The sequence below is a fragment of the Grampus griseus genome (genome assembly GCF_964374135.1).
Source record: "Grampus griseus genome assembly, chromosome: X".
NCBI classification, from domain to species: domain Eukaryota; kingdom Metazoa; phylum Chordata; class Mammalia; order Artiodactyla; family Delphinidae; genus Grampus; species Grampus griseus.
This window is the reverse complement of record NC_138999.1, coordinates 20,256,823-20,276,910: the sequence shown is the minus strand read 5'-3', so window position 1 is coordinate 20,276,910 and position 20,088 is coordinate 20,256,823. Positions and strand designations below refer to the sequence as shown.

Sequence of the window (20,088 nt, the reverse complement as noted above, 5' to 3'; positions counted from 1 at the left end):
TCTGCTTAAGAGATCTAATTATAATCCCACTATTTGGCTTCGTTTCTCTGATATGCAAAAATGCGGCTTAATTTCCTTTAAAAATTATGTATTTATGTTTTAAATATATAAACAATACATGGTCATTGTTTTTAAAAATAAGGTTAATGAGGTAAGTAAGAAGGAAAAGATAAACCTCAAAGTTTCCTGAAGTCCCACTACCCCAGGGACATCATTTTGGTATATATTCCTCCAGACTTTTTCTCATCTAAACATATATATATATATATATATATATATGTATATTTAATTTTTGAAAATATACTGAGTATACTGCAGTTGCCTGCTTTTTTTCCCACATAACAACAATACCTAGTAAATATTATTTCTCAGAATAGGTAGATTGCTGCCATCATTTTTAGTTGTTATAGTAATCCATTGTAGGACTGTACTGTATTTATTTCTATTGTTGGGCTTTTGAATACTTTCCAGTTTTTTATTATAAATAAGGTTAGAAAGAAAAACCTTGTGGGTGCAAGTTGGCATATGTATCTGATTATTTCCTTTGGGTAAGTTTCTAGGAGTTTTCAAGGTCAACAGTGTACTTTTTGGTTTAATTTCTTATCTCTTTTTCTCATGATTTAGTATTTAGCTGAGAAATCCTTTTTGGTTGATAATTTGGGGACATGTTTAAATATATTTGGTAAACAGTGTAAAATCACTGGGATAGGCATATATTTGTAAGTTAACAATTTACCATTGTTGAATAGATATTTAATAGATTTTTTCCCCCAGGTAGGGAAGCCAAAAAATTAGCCCACAAACCTTTAAGTTGTTTTCTCCCAAAGGGTTTGTACATGTAGGACTTAGGCAGTGGAATTGAGATAATTATAAAAACTTTTTAAGCTCTAAGTTAATAATGTCTTCAGAATGCATGGAAATGATTAACACAGTTTTCTTTGATTACTTTTTTTCCAGGTGATTCATGGCAGGGGACGTGGAAGGATTCTGTTCCTCCATCCATGACACCAGTGTCTCTGCTGGGTTCAGAGCACTGTATGAGGAGGGATTGCTTCTTGATGTCACTCTGGTTATTGAAGATCATCAGTTCCAGGCCCATAAAGCACTCTTGGCCACCCAGAGTGATTACTTCAGAATTATGTTTACCGCAGATATGAGGGAGCGAGATCAGGACAAAATTCATTTAAAAGGTCTAACTGCTACCGGTTTCAGCCACGTCCTTCAGTTTATGTACTATGGAACTATAGAACTGAGTATGAGTACTGTTCATGAGATTCTTCAGGCTGCCATGTATGTTCAACTTATAGAAGTGGTGAAGTTCTGCTGCTCTTTTCTATTAGCAAAAATCTGCTTAGAAAACTGTGCAGAAATAATGAGACTCTTAGATGATTTCGGTGTAAACATCGAGGGAGTCAGGGAGAAGTTGGACGCCTTTCTGCTAGACAACTTCGTACCACTCATGTCCAGGCCTGACTTCCTGTCTTATCTGAGCTTTGAGAAGCTCATGTCTTACTTGGATAATGATCATCTGAGCAGGTTCCCAGAGATAGAGCTGTACGAGGCTGTGCAGTCTTGGCTGCGGCATGATAGAAGACGCTGGAGACATACCGATACCATCATTCAGAACATCAGGTTTTGTTTGATGACCCCATCCAGTGTTTTTGAGAAGGTTGGTGCATTTGAAAGCAATAGACAGGACTCATCGTTTAGCTAATAAGGCAGTATGTCTTTATAGATAAGATTCTCAGGCTTGGTCAGGAGCCAGAAAGAATAAATAGTTTTTAAGAATAGTTATGTGTAAGAAGTCTAATTTGTTGTAGCTTGTGTATTTAGGTTTTTTAAAACACAATTTTGTGGGTGAAAGATGGACCAGGTAGGTGGTAGAATAGTTTCATTTTGAAAGTACTTTTAAAGTTGAAGCATAATTATTTAACCCCAAATATTATAAGTTTGCTTTAGCTTCTCTTTCTTTTCACAGAGTAATTAAATTTGAACTGGGTCCGTCTAGCTCTCTTTTCAAAAATGAATTTAAGTGAATCATGCTGAAATTAGAGTTGAGAGGAGTTTTGTAGTTCTGAATGATAAGTATTAACACAATTTCGTATTCCTCTAAAATGTAGTGAGGAAACATAAAATAGCTCTTGAAAACCAGTAGGCCCTGGCACTGATTTTCTTCCCTACTCTTGCCTAGTTCTGCGCCTCCCCATCCGTCTCCCCCAGCCCCCTTCACTGTGAATACTAACTAAATTTAATCTTGAAAACATATGTTTGTCTAAAATCGTTGTTTTGGCATTTCTAAACAAGTAGACTATAGATCCTCTATCTACATTGATCAAATATCCCTGTGTGCATTTTACCATGTAATAGTTCTGCTGTCTTAAAATTGTCTTTCTCCAAAACAGCCTTGGCCTTTTTGCATGTAAGCATTTTTCATTTTTATATCAGAGTCTCAGTTGTGATGCTCTCTTGCCCAAAGGAGAGAAAGCAGTTTCAGTAATTGCTTAACTTAATTGGTTTCTAATCACATGGTTACCTCTGGCGCTCTGTTTACCTCTTGCATCTTTTCTTCTTTCTAGAAAGCACACTTAAAGCTTTGGTCGACACCCTTCATGTTAGGTGGTTCCTCAGCTTTAGTTACCAGACCTGGTGATAAAAATATAATATTTGCAAAGGAGGGTTGTTTACACCATTTGAAAAATAAACAAATTTGCGCCTTCGAATAACACTCAGCAGCCTGGCATGTCTTTTTTTTTCCCCTCTGAAATGCTGTGAAATATCATTAACTTAAACTTTTACTAGATAACTCAGTTTTGTAGGATTTTATCTTTATTCTCAGAATGTACTGATATGACAAATAATTGAAACTAAAGAATACATTTCTTAATTATTTTTTGTTCAGTGATAATCAGCCCACATCAACAATGTAAATCATTTTTCTCTGATGTTTTGATTTTTTTCCTTACTATTGTTTTTATTGCTCTCTTTTCCTGGGGAATCCTGTTTTGTCTTTACATGTTAGATGGAAATGCTTTCCCACTATTAAAGCAAACAAACCCCCCTCAACTTCAGTCTAGATGGAAGTGCTCATGAAATAGAGAATAAAATTTTCCCTCTTGTAGGACATTATGATGGGTAATTGATAGCAGTAAATGATTAAGTGCTGAGCTGCAGAGCCTTTTTATATTCCAACTATCAGTTCAGGGTGGTCAATAGTGACAGTGGCTGGAAGTTAATACCATCAGGTAATTTTGTAGTTTTTTTTTTTTTTCATCATCTTCTTTCTTTCTTTCTTTTTTTGTTTTTTTTGGCCGCACTGCGCGGCTTGTGGGATCTTAATTCCCCCGACCAGGGATCGAAGCATGGAGTCCTAACCACTGGACCGCCAGGGAACTCCCAGTTTTGTAAATCATATAAAACACCACTTGTACCTTCTGATGGTTCTGTTTGCATATATAGCGTAGGATGTGGTTATTACTTATTGGCCAGGTATTGGGAATCTCATCAGAATAAAAATGTTAAGGCTTCCTTCTTGAATTAATTTCTTACAAAAACTTAATAAGGCCCTGGCTACAGAGAAATCTTTCTGTTTTTTATAATATAAATCTTCCAGTTTTATTTGTGATACTGGTAAGGTAAATGGAAGGGAAGGTAGTTGGTGATTCTTGTCTTAGCAGTGTGTGAGAGATAATGTTTATCAAAGGAATGTGTTGTAAAACACTAAGCAGATTTGAGAACTTATCTCTAGAAATTAAACTTCAGAAACTAGAATGGAAAATTTGGTTGGGAAATAAGAATTTGGACTATTTTACACCATACTGTTTTGAGCTCCTTGAAAATAGGGCCCATCTATTTTTCCTGTACTCAACACTCTGCAGGTCTCAAACAAGGCCATTTTAAAACCATTATATATGCATGGAACCAGAAAGGGCACAGAAATAAAGACATAGTACATCTGTGCTGGTCCTTTTTTAGTATGAGGATCTACATGGGGAAAAGTGTAGGCAGTTTTGATTTGTGGTTTTATCCTATTTGCTGAAATTTAGAAAAATGGAATGTTAATATGCACTTTTTAGCTTTCAATTTTTAAAAACTATTAAACTTTGTAAACATACAAAAAAGCTGAAGGAACAGTAGAATGATCACCCATAAACATATCTTGTAGGTTAATAGTTGTCATTTTGCCACCCTGTTTTTAGATAGAGAGGAGAGTGTGTGCCTTTATGTTAAATTTTTGTTTTTTGCTAAACCATTTCAAAGAAAGTTGTAGATGTGATGTTTCCTCCTTAACTACTTCAGCAAGCATCTTATCTCCCAAGAGTGAGGAAATTCTACATAACCATAATACCATTATTGAAATTAACAGTCATCTCTTAATATCTGTAATATCCATTTCATTTTCTGATTTTCTCAGTTTTCCCAAAAATGTCTTTTTTAAGCTGTTTCTTAAAGATTGAATCGAGGTTCATACAGCACATTTGTTATTACGTCCCTCTTTAAATCTGAAATTGTCTCTCCTTTTTCTCGTTTATGATGAGGATGCTCAAACATACAAAAAGTTGAAAGAATAGTATAATGAATACCTATATAGCTATCACCTAGATTCAAGAACTGTTAACATTTTACCATATTTTCTTTATGTAGATTTTTTTTCCTTTGCTGAACGTTTGAAAATAAGTTGAAAACATCATGACATCTCGTCCCTTAATACTTATTAGCATGCCTCTCGTAAGAATAAGAACTTTTTCCTACCCAGGTTCAATACCATTCCACCCAGGAAAATTAACAATAAGACCCTGATAACATCTAACAGCTAGTTCATATTCAGAGTTGTCCCCCAAATGCCCTGGAATCCAGTCATGGTTTACACATTGCTTTTGGTTATCATGTCTGTTTAATCTTTCTTAAAGAATCTAACACAGCCCCCCACTTTTTTTTTTTTAGAAAGATCAGATTACCAATTGTCCTAGTGTGTCCCCACATTCTGGATTTATCAGATTATTTCCTTGTGTTGGTGTTAACTTAGTTCTTCTCTTCCTTATATTTCCTGTTAACACACCTACTTTTTAGCATCGTGTATTTTCAGGAACAATTACAGGAAAATACTGTTGTAATGCCAGAGAAAGTCTTGGAAAACCACTTAGCAACTCTGATCAAACTTAGAATTTGCCATTCTTTTTTGTATTAGGAGGCTAAGTAGCCCAATCCTATGACTAAAATCATCAAGGACTTTATTCACACTACTCTGCATTAGGTTCCTTTTAGATTCATAAAATTTCCCTCCCTTTAAAAAAAAATTTGGAGCCCTTCCATTCAATTTATTGGAATTAAAACTAGCTAAAATGTCAAAATTAAAAGATTATTCTTTCTTATTAAAAAAGTAGTGTATCTCTAGAACCATGCTGTTCAATACAATCACTGCTTGTGGCTTTTGAATACTTGAAATGTGACAAGTCTGATTTGAGATTTCAAAGATTAAGATGACAAAAAGGATATAAATTACCTCATTACTAACTTTTATATTGATTATATGTTGAAATGATATTTTGGATATATTGGGCTAAAATACATTATTAAAGTCAGTTTCACCTTTTTGCTTTTTAAACTATGGCCACTAAAAAGTGTAAAAATTACATCTTTGGCTCCCATTTGTGGCTCAGATTATATTTCTGTTGCACAGCGCTGCTCTACAAGTTCAGGGAGTAAGTTGTGCTCTAGAAACTCTAAATATGCATACATTAAACAGCCTTTCTCACTTATTTAACCCTCTCCTGGATCCTTAGCCTTTAGAAATGTTCTGTACAGTTTAGTGTTAAGTGAACCTTCCTACTTAACTATTCTGTGGAATGGCTGATGAAGATAACTTAAGTATAGCATCTCTTTGTCAGAATCCTTTCCCTGGCCTCAGGAAAATAAAAAGTGATTGAACAAAGCTTCGTGAAGAAACCTTTAGAGATTTTAATTCTTCCTTTGGTAGTAACGATCAGATCTGAGCAATGGCTTTGTAAGGGGCCATTCTGCCTCTCCCTAAGGAATAGCCCCCACTGATTCCAGGGACCCGAATCATGCCCTCTAGCTGTGTCGAAATCTTTGGGTTTATTCTTCTGCGGTATCTTTTCCCCTAGTCGTCTACTGGATTTTCTCCCCAGCTGAAAACAGACTGTCTTAACTTTTGTACTGACTCTGGGACAGGATCATCACCCAAGAGACCAAGACTTTCCAGATTTCCTCACCCAGTTCCTTAGAGGCAGTGATTCTACTTATCTGAACACCTTACACTTATATGCCAGGCCTTGCACTGAGTGCTCTACACATAGGTAGAGTCTGCAGGTTATCTCTGTTTTGTAGGTAAGAAAACAGGCTCAGAAGAGTTAGGAGTCTTATCCCAGGTTAAGTGGCACTGTCCAGACTGGAACCCGGGTCTGCTTGCTTCTCAGTCCAAGCTACTAGAGTAGGGAGAGGACCCTCATGTACAGGAAGCATGTAGTTAACCCTGTGGGCCTGCTTGGGTGGTTTAGAAGTTGTTACAGAGCTGTGAAAATTCTAACATGTTTGCATGAACAAAACATAGCCTAAGAATTTTAATGGCACTGAAAAAAGTGTAAGATGTGGGAACACTGTAAGGTGTGAAAGCAGAATTCTGGAGTTTTCCCTGTATAATCGAGGAAAGCTGAAAATTAAGGATCTTGTCCTTTTGACATAGTTGGTTAGGAGTATGATTCATTTTAACTATAGTCCATTCTCAGTTTTAATACTAGACTTCAATCTCAGTTTTTACGTAATGCAAATGTCTGCGTCATGTATTTTTACTAACTCTAATGGTCTTTGCATCTGTTAACAGAGATAAGGCCTGACATTTGTCATTCTGAATTTCAGTGATGTGAAGATTTAAATAGTTTAAACTTTGCTCTCTTTGGTCTTTTGGTTTTTAAAAAACAATTATTGCTTTATTGAAAACATTTTATTAAGTAAATGTATATTTGGCAAAATGCCTCTTTTACTTTTTTGTACAGAAAAGATCTTTTTAGCAAAATTGTTAAATTATTCATTAAAATACCCATATGTTGATTTTTTAGTAAAGTGACATTTTAATATTTTTGAACCCAGGGCATCTTCAGTATCATAAATATGCGTAAGGTAAGATCTAGCATATTAATGATCCCCTTAGAAATTATATTAATCATAATCATAAGATCTTACAATTTTTCAAAAGGAAAGAAAATTATTTTTTAAGGAATCAGATTATATAGATGAATTCTGCTTTATTCCAAATATTTTGTTTTATAAACTAGCTCATGATATTCAGATACCCTAATGTGCTTTTTTCCCCTAACCTGTTAAATGTAATTCACCATATCCCCCCAAATTAGGTTTATTTAACTTTTGAAGAGCAAAGCTAATGTTTTAATGAGAGAAGATGTTAGTTCTCTTTCACTGAGAATATATTTGGATTTAGCAAATCATATCTGCATTTTATAAAAGTTTGTTGTTATAAGGATATTTACAGCCTTGAGATAATTTCGATAGTCCATTGAAAAAAGATAAGTTCATTACTAGTGAGTATTAATCCTAGGATCAGAGTGAAAATGCTTCAGAAAGGCTAACACTTTTTTTTTTTTTAATGTCTTTTACTTAAGGACCAGAATTTGTGGCTTTAAAAGCTACAATTTAAAATGGGGTAAGGTGTCCTGGACTCACCTTGAAACTGATAGAATTTAAGGATTACAAATTAAGTATCCAAGTATACCTTACTAAGACCCTTAGTACCTTCCTAAGAACATGGTAGCTCTCAGAACTGGTCTTCACAAAGCACTGATAATCTTCCAAATATTTCTCTATCAGCATAGTTGGTTTATATAGCATTAACAATGGACTATGACACATAAGGAAATTTATTCTTAATGTGTCGTGCTTGGGTGGTGCGATATCTTGGTTGAGGCACAACCCACTTGGTAATGAAATTGCCTGGGCAAGGACACATCTATGTAAAAATGTAGGGGCTGTGTACCCCTCAGAATTCCTTCACTTAGGCACTGCAACATGATTTGATTAATCTAGCACTTGACCAATCCAAAATTTCTGTCCAGAAACCAAACCATTAACTTTAGTGTTAAAACAGTTTAGCCCCAAAACTCGAAAAAAGTAATTATTTCTAATGACTTAAACTACAGCCAGACAAATCTAGAGGAAAAAACAAATTTCCCTCTAACCCTCACAGTTTTAGAAGAAACAAGCAGTGCTGTATTTGACAATAAAAATATTTTTTAGAAGACAGTAACCTGGATTTCCAATGTGAAATTTGATTAGAATTTCTAATAAGCTTGAGTTGTTTTTGAAAAAGTTTTAAATCCTCTTCATATATTAAATAGTACTTATACAGCTATAAACTTGAAATTACTTAACAATCAGCTCACTTGCCCCTTGGAGTGAAAGCACAGAGATTAGCAGGTTTTTGTTTGAAACTAGGTCAGTGGGTTAAGCGTACTTTCTCAGTCAATGTCTTTTTCTGCATCAGTCTCTTTTTTATCGACCCCTCCCTCCCAGCCCCATGGACTTGGATGATTGTAATTAATACATGTGCACTTCTTTAAAAATCACCCAAGGTGTTTTTCTCCTCTCCAGTCTTCTGCCCTTTGTGTATAGATATGGAGTGCTCTTATTTTCCACCTTTGACTTGCATTCACTCCAGGTTCCTGGAGTTGACTAGGTGTTGACTGCTGTGAAATCCCCTGGGAAAGAGACTATTAGAAGGTTGTATTAAGCTGGTAGGAACCTACTGAAAATGGGAGTTAAAAAATTCAACCTAACTTGCTGATTTTCCTTTTAAATAAAAGGGAGATGAAGACAAAAGCATAGAATTGGAAACTGACTGTGGAGTAACAGGAGAGGAAGACATGGAATGGGGACAGCCACATTTACTTGTAAAAGGAGAAAATCTTTTTAATGAATTGGGAAATAAAGAGAGGGAGAGAAACCAAATGATACGCAGAAATCGAAAAGGATCAGAGAATTCAGAAAATGACTGGAGAAAAGGTTAGGAGCAGGAAAGGAACCACGGGGGTATATTAAGATTTTAGGCTTTAAAGTTTTAATTCTCAAATTTAATATTTACCCAGAAAATGTTACATGTGTCATAGGTAAGCCTTGCTCATTCAGAAGTTAGTTCTAGGATTAAACCTTTTATTTGACTTTCCTTCTGCTCTTCCGTATTTATAAATAAAATATTGACGTAGTTGAGGGTATTTCCATAAGTAGGGAAAAATTGTGTAAAAAAAGTTGTGAATTCTAGAACTTAGTTGTACTATCTACATATTAGTGTAATCAGGTGATAAGATATTCTTAAGTCTTTTACATTATTTTCTACCTTTTAGGCTTGTGCACTCATTTAATTTCTAGTGGTGCTCTATTACTGTTGTACCAAAATTGGAAGGAAATTAGACTTTCTAAGCCTATTTAGTTATCTATCTGTTTATTTATTTTTGGCCTTGCAGCGCAGCTTGTGGGGTCTTAGTTCCCCGACCAGAGATCGAACCTGGGCCCTTGGCAGTGAAAGCGCCAAGTCCTCACCACTGGACCCCCAGGGAATTCCCTAAGCACATTTATTTATTTATTTATAATTAATTTTTATTGGAGTATAGTTGATGTACAATGTTGTGTTAGTTTCTGCTGTACAGCAAAGTGAATCAGTTACACATACACATATATCCACTCTTTAAATTCTATTCCCATATAGGTCATTACAGAGTATTAAGTAGAGTTCCCTGTGCTAAACAGTAGGTTCTTACTCGTTATCTATTTTATATATAGTAGTGTGTGTATATGTCAGTCCCAATCTCCCAGTTTATCCCTCCCACCCGCCCCCCTTTCCCCCTTAGTAACCATAACTTTATTTTCTACATATGAAGCACATTTATTTTTGAGTTAAATATTTTTCACTATCTATAGAAAAGTTGAAGGGATAGAGGACTCATCAAATTGTGCTGAAACTCTTATAAGAATATTGTCGTGAGGGAGTCCTTTCCCTTTCCCCCATTTGCCCTGGTCACTTGCCTTCTGAAGCTGTCAATACTTTAGACTCTTGCCTACTTGGAGAAGACAGGATGTGTAATCCTTTTTAAAATTTGTTTTAACTGTTTGGTATTTGACTGCAATTATAGTGTTACTGAGAGGATTTGTGCTTAACAGGAACTAATTTTTTAAAATAGCCTTATCCCTGGTCATTATTCAGTTTTTCAGGACAAAGGGATTAATTAAAGGTACTTTGTAACTAGCTTTTTGTGTGTCACATAAATCAATACAAGCTTCAGTTCTGAGCATGATTTTTTTTTTTTTTTTTTTTTTTTTTTTTTTTTTTTTTGCGGTACGCGGGCCTCTCACTGTTGTGGCCTCTCCCGTTGCGGAGCACAGGCTCTGGACGCGCAGGCTCAGCGGCCATGGCTCACGGGCCCAGCCGCTCCGCGGCACGCGGGATCCTCCCGGACCAGGGCACGAACCCGTTTCCCCTGCATCGGCAGGCGGACTCTCAACCACTGCGCCACCAGGGAAGCCCTGAGCATGATTTTATAAGTAAACCTCTGATATCAGGGTAGATGCTTTTGCAGTACAACATATAAAGACTTCCACATTTTACTGAATATCAAAATTAATATCAAATGTAGCTGTGGTTCCCAAAGACATAATTTGTTTTCGCACTAAAGCTCCATGACAGTAACTGCTTTATTTCTGGGTATTTCTTTTGAGAATACTGAATCATGGAGGAAGAATGATAAAACTGACAGCCAGGACTCAGTCTTCCTTCCACATGACACCTTATACTCATCATTGCAAAAATTAGGTTAGCAGTTTTGGATGTAGGAGGGCCAGAGAGATGTCTGTTCATGCAACTTACACCTTTTATAAAGGGAAAATACCTAAACTGGAGGCTCCATGGTCACACAGTGACTTGGGGACAGTGTCAAGTCTAAAACCTGGGATCTTGAGTTCAGAGATTATTCTAACCCTCAGTCCTCACCCCTCCCACCTCCCTACAACTGGATAAACTAATCAAAGGCCTTTTGTTTCTTTGGTTTAGTATATTGGGCATTTAAAAAATCCTTTTGAAAGGTGAAACAGCTGATAATACCTTAAATTGGCTGGCTGAAAGCCTAAAATAATTTTTTAAACTATAGCCTGTTTTAGTAGATACTTTTAAATTGTAGATTTTTAATCAAATAAAGGTAGTAAGCTCTATGGAAATGCCTGTTTTAATTATATTGCCTGCTTCATTTTAATTCTTTCAAAATTAAGAGCAGTATAAACAAATTACCTTGAAAAGTTAAAAAGTTAGTAAGTGGATTATATAACATTTTGACAATGAGAAGAGAATCATGGAATTTTTACCCAGTGCTAATGGCTAGCTATTATTTCTTTGACTTAATAAACATATTTAGAGGAATCACATTCAAAATTATTAATTTCTCACATTTTCTCTACATGCATATGTGCATGCACACAATTTCATTAAACCAAAAGATTAGAGGAGGAAATGGCCAATTTAAAATGTTCAGATCACTGTTTTTAAGAGGTAATAAATACTTTCACTTCAAAATGCTTTTCATAATACAATTTTTTAAAATATCAAAGCAAGAAAAGTGATAATCTTTCCAAGTTTTAAAATAAGACAGCTTTTTAAATCCTAGGAAGGATAAGGAAAGTAATTCAGAACATGAAAGAAATGTCATTCTTTCCATATCTTTCTTTTGAGAGAGCCTGATACACAGATAGTTAAACTGTTATATGAGGAGCAAATGATGAGAGAAATGGTTTCTCTGTGAAAAGATGAGCCACATGTTTCTTTTTGGATAGCTCCCTTCATTAATGCATTTTAAGTGATTCCATTCACAAAGAAGCTTTTGGCCCTACACTTTTTGTTTTAAAGCAGAGTGTATCTGTAACTGCTTTGTCCAGGATTATCACAGATTCATTAATTTCCTGTTTCTATCATGAATGGAGAAGCTAGTTATGCTTATTGATATTGTGTGGTTTTAGAGGAAAATTGCAGCAATAAGTAGCCCTGGGAAAAGGCAAGGTAGGTCTAGAACTTCTAGCCTTGGCAGAGAGAAGTAGGAGCTAAATTTCTTTGGTTAGAATATCTCTTAGGGTATAATAGCTATCTAAAAAGGCACAACTTCCATTATTGTGGGCTTAGAGGTAGAACAGATCAGGTAAAGATGTAGCTTTGACTGGGACTTCAACATAGTGCTGAAGTGATTCTTGTAAACTCATTGGAACCCAAATATCAAAGGAGCATGATAGAATGAATAGGGAGAGGACAAAGGGACCAGAAGATTGGGTATATAAAAAAAAAGAAAAGGCTAGGAAGTGACTCTAGGAAGCCATTAAGCTGGCCCAGTTTGACATGATCTGCAAGAACCTGGGGTTGGAAGGTGGAAAGCCATTATAGTCCATTCTGCCTAGTCCTCGTGTGATGCTGGAATTCCTCTCCAGCCCTCCTGTTAGGTGGCCACACCTGCACTACCTTCAGTGGCAGGATGCTAGACTCCAGAAGTAGACAGTTCTTCACTTTGGGAACATGTACCTGTACCCTTTTTACTGTAGTCCCTGTAGAAAAGCCCAATACAGACCTATTTCGAATCTCAAAAGGGCAAGCCCCTCACGAGCTCACTGGTAACTATATGTTGTACTCGTATTATATACATTTTTCCCCTGCATATACTGCTGACTGTGCAAAACAGTCCATTTTTATTTTTTGAGAGTATTATATATACAGTTCTGCAGGTTTTGTCATTTTGACATTTTGAATGTCTGTGTTAACTGCATGTGGATTAATCTCATTCCTTTTAACGATTGCATGTTATATACCAGAGTTTGGTCAACCAATTTCATATTAATAGATATGTGAGTTGTGCCCAGTTTTTGTGCTCTTACAAATAATAATGCAGTGAACATCCATTATGTTGTCAGTCCTAATTGCAAAGCTTTTCCTTATATTGGCCTAAAGTCTTTCTCTTAACTTCTACTTATTGGTCCTGAAAACAGTTGCCATCTTTCTCTCCTGAGTCTTCTCGTGGATTGAAACATTCTTCATCTGTTTGACCACTCTTCCTGTGATTTGGATCTCTTTGCTGTCTTCTCGACATGATCCACTTTGTTGTCTAAAGTACACTGGTGGAGTTGAACACTTAGTTGTGGTTTCACCTGAACAGAGAGGGTGGGACTGTCTAATTCAGTCCATGATTTTATTCTTAAGACTGTCATATCACATTGTTGGTTCGCAGTGAGGATAGAGTCAGTTAAAGCTTTACATTTGGAGTTTGTGGATCCCTGGAACATCTGATAAAAGCTTTGGACTTCCCCCCTCTCCCCCAAATGCATTAACATAACTACTGTTGCAATTTCAGGTGGTTCGTGGGTCCCTAGTGTTTCTGTTTTCTTTATGACTAAGCTTTGTTGATTACTTTGCTGAAGTCATAGGTTCTCTCATTCTGTAGCAGTGTTGTTACATCATCAAAAATTAAACCAGAAATGGTCAGTCTTGGCATTACTGGGTGAGTATGTGTTGCCTCCTAGTTTGTAGTGCTTTATTATATGCAAGTGCTAACTAGTTTTTAACAATGCAGGATCAGGCTCAAGCTAACCAGTCTTAGTTCGGAAATCTGTCTGGTTTCTAGTCCTCTGCCATCCTTCATGATTCCACACACATTACAGAGAGCAGTTAAGCAACCTTATCTGTGAAGGCTCCTAGGATCCCAGGACGTGATTTGTGAGATCAGATGACTTGAACTCGGTGAGAATATCTGCCTGGTTTTTCTTTTTTCTCAGCCATCTTGGATTTAAGTTTTTTCTTAGTTATTGTGTTTGATCTTCAGATTGGAAAGAATATAATATTCTTAGCCGAGAATGGGAATAAGATAGGAGGCTGTTTCTCTTTATCTTTGTTAATATTACATTAACCACCTCCTCCAGGGGGGAATTCACTTTTTCCTCTACTTTTTTTTTTTTTTACTTTAACCCCTAAAATGCCATTTATTCACTATCTGGCACTTTGTAAAGTCACAATTCCTCCTAAGGCTTTAGCTTTGTTCACAATATTCTTACAGCTCCATTTCACTCTTTATAATACTTGTTTTATGTGCCTGTTTTTTACCATCTGTCGTAAGTGGTTTTTTAACATCCGAATTCCAGAAAGCTCTCTGCAGCACATCAGATTTTTTAGATACTTTCTTCCCCTCATCAGTATGTTTTGCAATTATGTAGTCAGCATTATGCTTTTGAGAGCCTCCAAGCCTTCTTGAGCTTCTTTACACAGTTTCTGATCTTGGAATTGATCCTGTTTTTCCTTTGAAATCTTGAAATCTGCCTATCCATTATGGGCAGCATTCCCCTTCCTTTCTTTCTTGATCTCCAAACAACACGGCTGCTTCCTCTAAAGCTTCCTCCTACTTGCATGTCATCAGTCATGCTTTTCTGGTGAGGATTAGGTACAGAGTAACAGTTTTTCTCATTTCTCCTCTACTTTCTGGAAGACTGAATATTTACACAAACAAACGCACATCATCAGATGCATTAACGTAAATTGAGTGACACTTCCACAGATGTCCCCTGGTCAGTAATAATAGCTAATAACAGCCGTAATTTTTTCTGCACTGCCACATGACAGGCACCATACTAAGTCCTTTCCGTGTAGGATTATCTTGCCTGTCTCCTACCTTAGGGTTATGAGGTGTAGGCGCTATTGTCCCAGTAATACAGATGAGGAAACTGGCTTAAAGATACTGAGTCACTTGCCCAAAATCACACAGCTTGTGAGTGGCAAAGTCAGATATTTCCTAAATCGAATTGTTAATCACCATACTGGGCTGCTTGATGTCATGCTTAATTACTATGCTGATTCTGTTACTTCAAAACCTGTGAGGCAGTCAGACTACTGGCTGTGCACAGTAGGCCCTTAAATATTTAATTTGTTAGCCTAATGACCCCTCTAAGAGGAAAGATCGTATAATTGTTCTTAATACAAAGAATTAATCATCTGATCACAATGATTGGACATACAGCCTAATTCCTCCTAGCAAAATAACTGTGAAAGAAATCAGCAAATAATAATAGTGAACAATTTCAATAAAGAGAAAAAGTATAAAATCTGTTGATTTTATCTCTACAGGATCCAAATGGTAACCATCCAAATCCTAGCCCTCTTATCTCACCCTTGTCATTATGATACAGGCTGTTTCTGCTTGGTTTCCAACTTCCTACCTCTTTCACAAAACATCCCTTGAATGTTTTGGACCAGTTTGATATGTTCTGTATCTAAAGTTCATAGCACTCACAGATGAGCTATACAGCTTCATACCTAACTGTCAATTGCCTCATTTACTTAAAACTGGTAGATGTGTATTTGTTTTCATTTCCTGAAATATACTCTAAGTTCTTTGAGGAAATGGACCACATCTTATACTTTTTTTTTTCATCTCCCCACAGTAGTTAGCATGATACTTAAAAGTGCTTCATAAGATGTTAGCAGTCATTATAATTAGGTAGTTCCAACCCCAAAAACAAAAAGGAAAAAGTTTGACCTTTTCTTGTCAACTGAATTATTACTATAGGAGTTAATGATATCACACCAAGTTTTTATGTCAAAAACCAACTGAGAATTTTGTGTGTATTTAAATTTTTACTAACTCACTAACTTAATTCCCCAAATTATTCAGCCATGGGTGTTCTTACAGTGTTCCTTGTGGCTAAGAAAACCAAGGCCAACATTTCCTCTACTGTGAAACCTCTACTTGTCCTCGTATAGCCACCACTTGTAGCCCAGGGCCCGACATATATTAGATGATTAATACATTTTGTTAGAGGAATTTAGCTTGTGCCTGGAAAATAACTTGTTTACTTTTAAAAAGATTGGGAATGTGCATAAATTAGTACAAATAGAAATTACAAAAACAAATATGATAAAAGCTTTGTAAAAAAAATAATAAAAAGAAAGTATGTGATCTTAACAGGAAATTAGTTTTAGTAAAGTAGCTTAAAATCATAAGCTAATCATCTTAGTGGGCTTTGATATTTTGTTTGCCATTGATGTTTTGTTTTTTCTGTTTTTGTTGTTAAATTCTTTTACTTGTATTCTTAGGTTAAGACATCAGAATTTTATAGATACTCCCGACAGCTGCGCTATGAAGTTGACCAAGCCTTGAATTACTTTCAGAACGTTCACCAGCAGCCTCTGTTGGACATGAAATCAAGCCGCATCCGCTCTGCCAAACCCCAAACTACAGTATTCCGAGGCATGATTGGACATAGCATGGTTAACAGTAAAATACTTCTCTTAAAGAAACCAAGAGTCTGGTGGGAACTGGAGGGCCCACAAGTACCTCTGCGTCCGGACTGCCTTGCTATCGTGAATAACTTCGTGTTCTTGTTGGGTGGGGAAGAACTGGGCCCAGATGGCGAATTCCATGCTTCTTCCAAAGTGTTCAGGTATGACCCGAGACAAAACTCTTGGCTCCGGATGGCAGACATGTCTGTACCACGTTCAGAATTTGCAGTTGGTGTTATTGGAAAGTTTATTTACGCTGTAGCAGGCAGAACCAGAGATGAGACTTTCTATTCAACAGAGAGATATGATATCACCAATGATAAATGGGAATTTGTGGATCCTTATCCAGTTAACAAGTATGGACATGAGGGGACAGTGCTCAATAACAAGTTGTTTATCACTGGTGGAATCACCTCATCTTCCACCTCCAAACAAGTGTGCGTGTTTGACCCCAGTAAAGAAGGGACCATAGAACAGCGGACCAGGAGAACTCAAGTAGTTACCAACTGTTGGGAGAATAAGAGCAAAATGAATTACGCTAGATGTTTTCACAAGATGATTTCTTACAACGGCAAGCTTTATGTCTTCGGTGGTGTCTGTGTGATCTTGAGGGCCTCTTTTGAGTCTCAGGGATGCCCTTCCACAGAAGTGTACAACCCAGAGACTGATCAGTGGACCATCTTGGCGTCCATGCCAATTGGTAGAAGTGGCCATGGTGTGACTGTGCTGGACAAACAGATAATGGTTCTTGGAGGCCTTTGCTACAATGGTCATTACAGCGATTCTATTCTCACTTTTGATCCGGATGAAAACAAATGGAAGGAAGATGAGTACCCGCGGATGCCCTGCAAGCTGGATGGTTTACAAGTATGCAACCTGCATTTTCCAGAATATATACTGGACGAGGTCAGACGTTGCAACTAATGGCATCTTTCTCCCTTCAATAAAGCCAAACAAAAAATTTGTTTGAGACAAAGTAGTTAATTAAAACACATAAAGAAGAACCTCACTAGTTTTACTATCAAAGCCATTGGTCTAATACATGAAAATGTTTTCATTCTGTTCTCGCATCCTGTTTTTTCTTTTTAGTGGCCTCAAACTCATGCAATAAGTCAATTCTAAGCACTAGCTCTTGAAACTACTTCCAGAAGCAGTTTAATAGAACGATTCACTTATCTGGGAAGTTGATGTTATGCTTTAAACATTTCTTTCAAATGTCAGTGTAGGAGTCATGCATCTTCTAAGAGAAGACCTGATAAGTGTCACTGGATGTAATTTCAGTTCCTATCTCTATCTGAAATCTTTTTGAACATTTATTTCGGTGTATTGCAGTCTGTTAGACTTTTTGATTTTATTTTTTAAGTTTAAAACTCTTGACCTTTTTGCATGGCTTTTTGCTGAAAATGCAAAAATATAAATTTTCTACAAATTTAACTTTTTTATATTCAGAACACTATTTCTAAGCTGCCTTCTCTTATCTGCATTGTGTTAGTGAGAGCATATCCATACTTACTTACATCTTATGAATATATAAGGCACATCCCCTTTTATGCGTGGTTAGGATTCTATATTTTTAAGCTAGTGCACTTGCACACACGGTTTGCCATACTTGTTGTATTCTAGATGTAACGTCTTTTCATGTATTAACATTTTTAGAAAGTTAAAAGAACTGGAGTCCTCGTTTGGTATCAGAGTAGCCTATCTTCAGTCCATACTGATTCAGTAATATTCAAACTCCTTATATTCCTGAAACATGTATGGTTTTATGAAAACTAACATTTTATGTTTTATTTTCAAAAGTAAACGTTAGTGTTGCTTATCGATGTATGTCTTCTTTTTGAAAATGTTTTTCTTTGCAGTCTGTTTAATGTTACCCTGTTTTTAGTGAGAATCGGAGTGGTATATGACAAGCCCTGGCCCTGCAGCGTGCAAGCACTTTTAAAGAGAATTTAGGTAATACCAGAGTCCTAAATAAAGGCCCCTTAAAAGTAAGTGCAACTCCCATTCTTTACATTCAATAAGGCTGCTGCATCTGTTATTGAATGGAAAGTAGCAACTTGTGGAAAATTTGAGCTCAGTTTTGACTTAGAGGTAAGGAATAGAATTATAATCTTAACTGGTCATATCTACTTGTTTATTTAGTACAAAATATTTAGTGGCACTGGGGATGTAAGCCCTCAGCTTTTGTTTTATTTACTGAAAGCTACTAGCATGAAAGATAGTAACCTCAAAGTTCAGAATGGATCAAGAATAACTGTTTAAAAGCATTTATAGTAAGTGTTTTAGGATTAGCCGCACCTTTCAACTCTTTAAACTCGAAGAAAAAGCATATAGTTGTCAAAATTAAGCAAGAATAACCAGGGAGTGGATCATTCAAACTGATGCCATTTTCTTCTGAGTAGACTCTATATATGATACAGACTAGATCTACACTGGCAAAACTTGCCAGATCTTAGGATATTGGTGCAATATTGCAATGCCTTCTATATGGCTGTTGTGTAAATTTTCTAGTTTCACTTTTTTTTTTTTGCTGCTGCCGCCACTGAATATAAAATGGAAGAGTGAAATCATGGAAATGTGAAGACTTGTTTCATTTTTGCAATTAAAATAGACAACTATGAAAAAAACCTGATTTTAAAACTACAACTGGAGGCTAGAAACAGTCAGGTACATAAGTAGTTTTTTAAAAAGCGAAACATTGGGATTGGCTTTAGAAATCAACTTAATATTCTTTTGTATATGAGACTTAAATTTTTATTAAGTGGTCCTATCATTTACTTTCAGTTTCTAAAAATGAAATTCAGTATCCTGTTTCCCATGGTAATATGGGTAAAAGCCTTTTTCTACATCTTAAAAATCATTTTTAGTCATTTTACTTTTGAAAACTAGGAGTTAGATTAGCCGTTTAATTCTTTTTCTAATATATTAGTTGGCTTAGTGTTTTATATGTGTGCCGTCTTGCTTTAAAGAAAATAACAGTAACGTCTTCATTATTTTCCTCATTGTTGTCTTTTGCTGGAAAAGACCGAGACAGGGAACCCCATCAGGCTTTTACACTCCAGTGGTGGTTCTCTTTAATTGCTTAGATATGACTTCGTAGTCCTAGTTAAAGTAAGATCTGGGCAAACAATTGAATATTCTTGGTCTTCATTGTAAAAACACAAGGCCAAGATCAAAGTTCATGTTTTGGAAAATTTGTGAAATCTTTTAACTTGAACTAACTCTGGGTTAAGCTTCACACGTAAGTCATGTCTGACCTGATGTCAGCTGTAATCAGTTTTGAGCTTTAAGAATAGTTGTTATTGCTTGGGTTCTGAATGTATGAGAAAACTCTTCTGTTTATATGTAGTGCTAATTTAGCTTATTTTAAATCCATGATTAACTTACATTCCCTTTTAAAATTATGGTTTAATTGCTGAAAGAGATTTATTTTTGTTATACTAAACTATGGAAAATTTTTTCATAGAATTTTTTTCAAGTTTATTTTTTGTGTGCTTCATTTGGAACCATTTTTGTTTATATACATTATATGTGCTCAAAATAGTTTTTTTAAAATTCAGTAAGATTTAAAACTATACAGTGTAATTGCTGTGATCTTTGTGTGTTAATTTTCACTTTACATTTTAAATGCCAGACTTTACAAAAATAGCTGATTTTTGTTAATTGCATCTTAATTAGAAACGTTTGTTCTCTTCCATGTCTTTGACCTTCTAAGTTTTTATTTTAATCTGCTTAAAGAAAATCCTTGCACTACAACCTTTTCATAAAATTCAAGA

At 35.9% G+C, this 20,088-nt stretch overlaps 1 protein-coding gene across 1 annotated transcript; it reads left to right on the top strand.

Moving 5' to 3' along the window:
• The first annotated feature begins 951 nt into the window (after positions 1-951).
• On the top strand, positions 952-19,730 carry KLHL15 (kelch like family member 15). Its single transcript, XM_082681665.1, has 2 exons — positions 952-1,669; positions 16,127-19,730. Exons 1-2 carry the CDS (start codon positions 965-967, stop codon positions 17,234-17,236), a joined length of 1,815 nt encoding a protein of 604 aa, XP_082537791.1. The 5' UTR covers positions 952-964; the 3' UTR covers positions 17,237-19,730.
• Positions 19,731-20,088: the final 358 nt, after the last annotated feature.